This window comes from Paralichthys olivaceus, chromosome 2 (assembly GCF_024713975.1).
Source record: "Paralichthys olivaceus isolate ysfri-2021 chromosome 2, ASM2471397v2, whole genome shotgun sequence".
Taxonomy (NCBI): domain Eukaryota; kingdom Metazoa; phylum Chordata; class Actinopteri; order Pleuronectiformes; family Paralichthyidae; genus Paralichthys; species Paralichthys olivaceus.
This window is the reverse complement of record NC_091094.1, coordinates 12580355-12586310: the sequence shown is the minus strand read 5'-3', so window position 1 is coordinate 12586310 and position 5956 is coordinate 12580355. Positions and strand designations below refer to the sequence as shown.

Sequence of the window (5956 nt, the reverse complement as noted above, 5' to 3'; positions counted from 1 at the left end):
GTACTGAAAACAAATATTTCAGTAAAGTACAGTGTTACAGGATGATTGCACGAGAATGTAGAATCTTAAGGTGATGATGAGAGGCAAAAAAAACTTCTGTGAATAATATAAAATGATTTTCTACACAGGTAATGTGCAGTTTTTGTTAAAAATAGTGCAATCATTAGTAGATTGGAACAAGAGAAACAAACAGCTGGTATTATTTTTAAGGTTAGGGATGGTGTTGTAGAGTCTAGAAAAAGACTGTTGAAGAAGCTGCTCAGGGCGTCCACAGTGTTATGTCCTCTCAGCCACTCCTCCAAAGGGCAGGTCGTTAACAAGCTGCTCCTCTGAAACACTAGATGCATCCACACTCCTTCGTAGTGCCTCACTGTGCACTGCGAATGAGAGTGTGCAGGAGGGACAATAATGGTGTTTGATTATGTCCATGTCAATTTTATGTATATAGCACATTTAAAACAACTTGGTTGACCAAAGTGCTTCACAAGTACAAGGTACAACAAGAAGACCGTAACACGCAATACATCAGAGTAAAAATAGAATAAGATAGAAAGTAGAGTAATGAAAAATTAAAATTAAGTAAAATATAAGATATACAATAAAATAAATCTGAGGAAATCAGCTGTGATAAAAACGTCCTCAGCTCGAGGAGTAAGCCAAGGAGAACCGATATGGTTTTAGTAGTGATTGGAAGTGTGAAAGAGAGGAAGTAGATCTAATCTGGAGTCGTAAATTGTTCCATAAGTTTGGGACGGCTACTGCGAAGGAGTAATCACCTTTGGTTATTAGCCTTGTTTTGGGTAAGTCAAGGATTATATAACTGTTTGTCTTAAAACTAAACAGTATTATAGTTAATCATGCTCATGATCATTGCTTTTTATCTTTTGTGTAATAAGAAACTCTTTAACTTTGGCTTGAAGTGCACATATAAATACCACTTGTATGTACTGTTTATGTTGGAAAGTTCGTAAATATGTGTATTCATTCATATATTATAATGTATACTGATATTAATATAATAGGCTGATATAGTATACTAATATAATGTTTTGAGAGGACCGCAGGAAGAGAAGTTAATCCTCTTCATCAGCTAATCCTAATTAAAATTATAAATCTTTGTGTACAAACAAAAAAAATTATTAAAGATGACCCAAACTGTAAACTTCTGTCTCCAAATATGTATTTTTCATAAAAGAACATTCATGTGTTAAAAGAAAATAAACAGACACATTTTTGATGCATGCATTTATTTACCTACATTTACAATGTCATTAGTATTTATAAAATATATACACATTTGGCCAAGAAAATCTATTCTGGCTCTCAAAAAATAACCTTTTTTGATTAGAACAAAATAAGTGATGGTTCATTTTTATGAGGATAATGTCACTCAGGGCACTCACACAACAGCACATTTAGTTTCACTGTTGAGAGAAGTCATGCTGATTTTGTTCCTTTGGGTTAACAGCAGAACTACTTTGACTGATTTTCCACCTTCAGCTTCACAAACTGTACCAGACATCAGAATCTATTAGACGATGTGCGATGGCTTTTAGGGGACTTTTAGTAACCTGTAGTATGTCTTGGAAAATGTAATCAAGTGATACGACGTGATGATGAGAAAAGTCCGTCAGAGTTGTTGGGAATCGTCTGTGTTTAGGAAACAGAGGACACTTCTGTCTTGCTGGTTGATACTGAGGTCTCATCCTCCACCATACCGCCCATTCCAACAGTGGTCAGCATGCAGTTACGGAACTGAAAATGGAGAATATTGTACAATTAAAAAATCAATAATCATTGAATGCAAAACAAAAACAAAACAAGTTATACTGGAAACACTTGTTTAGCATTTCTGTGATTCATAGTGCATTCTAATAACAATATAACTATAACTCAAATAGAATTGTAGTTATACAGATCAGGCAAACAATCATTTTTATTATTTTGAAAACTCAGATTAAATTGACACTAATATACTTTTATTTTATAAAAATAACAGTTCATTGTTTCTAGTTTTACTTAAATGTATTGTGTTTTTGAAAGTGTTTTGAGGAGCATTTGTAGATTGTAATAATCTGGTCATCCATATCTTTAGAGCACTATAGTGTGATTGTAAGCATGTACAGTATCAACAAATAGGATTCCTCCCGTGAAGCATCCCTGCATGTTAATGAGGTAGAAACAGATTTTTATAAACCTGCCAGTAAAGCATTTCCTCATGTGTAAATACATATTCACAAGTATAAATAGTAATTAACACTTCAAAATGTCCTTTTGTCTGCCTGCTGTTGTTATAAAGAATTTAAAAAGTGTACGGACTCTAAGCACTATGAGCATCGTACCTGCTTGTTCATCAGCACATAAATAACAGGGTTGAACAGCGCTGAGCTCTTTGAAAAGAAGGCAGGGATGGCCATGGCGATGGCTGAGAAGGCAGCTCCCTTGTTGAAGAAGATCCAGGCAGCAAAGCTGGCATATGGGGTCCAGGCCACGAGGAAGCCCAGCACCATCAGGATGCACATACGTGTCACTTCCCTCTCAGCCTTCTGGGTGGACTCTGACTCCTGCTGCTGAGCTGCAGCCTGAAAATTAAGCCATCATTCGTTATTTGTATTGTGTGCATCTTGTTCATTTCACATTACACACAGTTGCAACCACCCACAAAATGCATTTACAAACATCACACTAGATTAAAGCACGTCTCTTACCGCCTTCACTGTGCACACTAAGTTTCCATACGTGAAGAAGATGGTGAATACAGGAACACAGAAGTGGCAGGTGAACATGTACAAGACAAATGATTCATTGTTGAAGCCTGGAGCCAGAGTGTAGTAGTCTGGTCCACAGGAGACCTGAATTCCCTCAGGAATGTACCTGTAAATACAAGACATATAGCATTAAATACATGATATCAGTGTTTACATTATAAATCATAACTATGTGTCAACCAAACTAGTATATAGAGAACATACTGGGATTTAACTGGGGATTTCTGTACTTGGATAGGAATGGTTTATGTCAGTGGGACCTAATGTGATGCACAAGTCAGAACATAATGACACAGTGGTCCTGGTCCTAACCCTGACCCTTTAAGGTTAAAAAAATCACGAAAGAAACATATTGTTAGGAAAAGGATCAGGTGAGGTAATATTTACTGTAATATTTGATGATGCATGACTGTGGGAAGGAGTTCAAACTGGCCCACAAAGTACTGCAATCATTTAAAGGTTTTGTCAGGTGTCAAAGTTTGCATGTAAATGCAATATACAAGCTAAAAAATTATATCATTGACATCAATTGCTCAGAAGATTCACCAGCAGAAGCACTGAGCAAAATCTCAGAGCGATTGTTAGAGCAACACCAAAATGATTGCTTTCAGATGGATTCTGGAAAAGCCACTATGAAATAATGTGATTTGTGCTGTTGATACAAAACAACAAAATTCAAGGTCACTGTCATATAATCTGAATTTGCACTTCAGGCAACAATAGACAGCTATATTTACATGTAATTAATGGCCAAAGTGGATTTGCAAAAAAGTAGAAAGGCTTGAACATAGCACACCCATTTCCACAGCCATATAGTGTCCACATTTTTAAATGAGGCCATGGGTGGTTGATGAGCGGTGAAATGAAATGTGCATTTCTTAGGCTCATTGAAGACCAGATGTGCTGCCACATTCTGGACCATCTGTAAGCGTTCAATGTGTATGAAGGGGGACTAGCCAGAAGATCATCATGGCCTGTATCAAGAGCTGGGGGTACTACTGAGTCAGGCAAGGCCTGCTTTTATTTATGTTATATTGTGCAATAGAGCACAGCCATGGAGACAAATGCAACATGACAACAGAAGGATAGCTGGATTTTCAGGTCATGGTATCTTCAAGAGTTGTAAATGTGTACTTGAAGTTTTTCTTTGTTTGTTTCATATTTACAGATGGCTCTCGTTTTATGGGTTTTGCCATTATTCCTATTAGTTATGCTAATACTTTATCAGCTTCAATGCTGGGACGTGCAAAAGCAGCTGAAGAGAGCTTAGAAGAGAGGCATCAGAGCAAGCCACATGAGAAGTCACTTGACAAGACAGGTAGTAAACATGCCTCTGCTTTAAGCCAATTATCCTACCCTCATGTGTGGAGATTAGTTAAAGGTAAACATGGCCACAATCAACAATAAAAGATGGTATCACTGCTGGATCCATTAAAATCATCAACATCAACAACAAAAGAGTAATTAAGACTGTGTGAAACAATTGCAGATTCAACAGAAAGAAAAGGACACGACTACAAAAATAAGCCATGTTGCACAGATGAATGTCTAAATTTAGATAATTCTGAAGTGAATAAAGATCTTCTCTATTCTGCACTCCTTGATGTGGACAAGGGGTCATGTGATCCATTATTGGTAAGTAGTTGATTACCTTGACCAGCCAACCAGAGGAGGAACAGCGCAGGAGGCAGCCATGATCCAGGTGAAGGCACAACCTGCTCCAGCATGGGTGGCTGTAAATTTGAAGCTTCCCATGGGTTTACATACAACAATATATCTCTCAACAGCTAGAACCACGAGGGACCACAGAGAAATTTGACCTGTTGGTAGAAAGGGAGAACAGATGTAGTCATGAGAATCTTCTGATCCTGCCATCTGTTACACTATCCCACAACTTCATCAGTCAAAACAAAAGACAATCTAGACAATCATCATGTGTGATAAAGGCAAATAATCACTTTCCCAATGTTTACCTCCAAGTGTTGCCATGAATCCTTCAATTGCACAACCCAATGGTCCCAAGGAGAAATAACCCATTAGAGAAGAATAAAATGAGACAGTGAAACCAAAGCAGACCATGATGAGTCCAGCCACAGCCAGGTTGACCAGGATGAAGTTGAGAGGTTGTCGTAGCTTCTTGTTCTGGGCTGTGACCATCAGAGTGAGAGCGTTGATAGGGAAGCCAGTGCAGATCAGGAAGAACATGTAGAGAGCCAGTAACTTGAATTGCCATGGATGCGCCAAATAATACTGAGTATATTCATATGGATTCCTAACCAGCCCCGTCCTGTTGTTCATGGGGATGTAGAAGTTCTTGCCCTCTGTGCCGTTCTCCATCTTTGCTTTGTTAGGCTTTGTATTGGCAGTAGAGTAACCCTGGATTACTGTCAATGCAGCCAAGTGTCTGCTCTCAAACTTAATACTGCAGCTATGGTTATATAGCCCCGAGGGGCAGACCCACAGTGGATGACAAAGATAAGCAAAGAGGATCTTCTTGTGGATTGAATCCATAATCTGTCAGTGTATAATCACTTCTTGCTTTTTCAGGAAGTCTTTTATCATTCATTGTATTTCTTTACTGAGATTTTACTGTAAGGAACATTTTACTGCACCATTATTCATAAATTTCACCACAACAAAAATGCAATGGAAAACTAGTAGATATTTTCTTGTCATGAACAGCTCTGGCATATATATTCTTGTCAGTCAATTCATTACTTTTTATGCTCCTCAAGACTTTCCTTTAGGGAGCTGATAGAAATGTGTGCACTTTTAATTAAAAACAAGGTGCTTATTTCCTAATAACCATTAAACTAAGACTCAGCCTGACCGCTATAATTTGATTAGGTTATCCATTTAGTTTGGATGCAGCTAACAACCACGTAATAGGATTTCAGAGTGCATGTTAGTACACGTAGTAGTACAGTTAACAGTTAGTTAAAGATGTGGTTTAGCTGTTCTGAGCGAAGAATGTTACAAACTCCTAAAATGTATCGATGCAATGTTTTGAGCTGGAAGTTTTCATTGTGTACTCGTTTTCTCTTTGATTGTTATTTGTAGGCAAACATTTATGATTCTGTTTTGTTTATTGAGAGATAAATGTGTCACAGCCACATCTGATGTTTCTACTGACTTTGAAAGTACAGCAAAAAATGATTTTGTGACCATACTGAGATAAAAATTACAGT

General features: G+C 37.6%; 1 protein-coding gene across 1 annotated transcript; it reads right to left on the bottom strand.

Moving 5' to 3' along the window:
* Positions 1-1234: 1234 nt before the first annotated feature.
* Positions 1235-5178, bottom strand: LOC109638480 (green-sensitive opsin). Its single transcript, XM_069536534.1, has 5 exons — positions 4742-5178; positions 4420-4588; positions 2709-2874; positions 2343-2582; positions 1235-1755 (listed from the first exon to the last, which is right to left on the bottom strand). Exons 1-5 carry the CDS (start codon positions 5103-5105, stop codon positions 1657-1659), a joined length of 1038 nt encoding a protein of 345 aa, XP_069392635.1. The 5' UTR covers positions 5106-5178; the 3' UTR covers positions 1235-1656.
* Positions 5179-5956: the final 778 nt, after the last annotated feature.

Bases quoted from the DNA above. Each gene is read 5' to 3' on its own strand.
- LOC109638480 (XM_069536534.1), bottom strand. From the start codon at position 5,105: ATGGAGAACGGCACAGAGGGCAAGAACTTCTACATCCCCATGAACAAC. The intron at 4,589-4,741 runs GTAAACATTGGG...TTCTACCAACAG, and splicing joins ATTCATGGCAACACTTGGAG to GTCAAATTTCTCTGTGGTCC. The intron at 1,756-2,342 runs GTACGATGCTCA...CTCCATTTTCAG, and splicing joins ATGTGCTGATGAACAAGCAG to TTCCGTAACTGCATGCTGAC.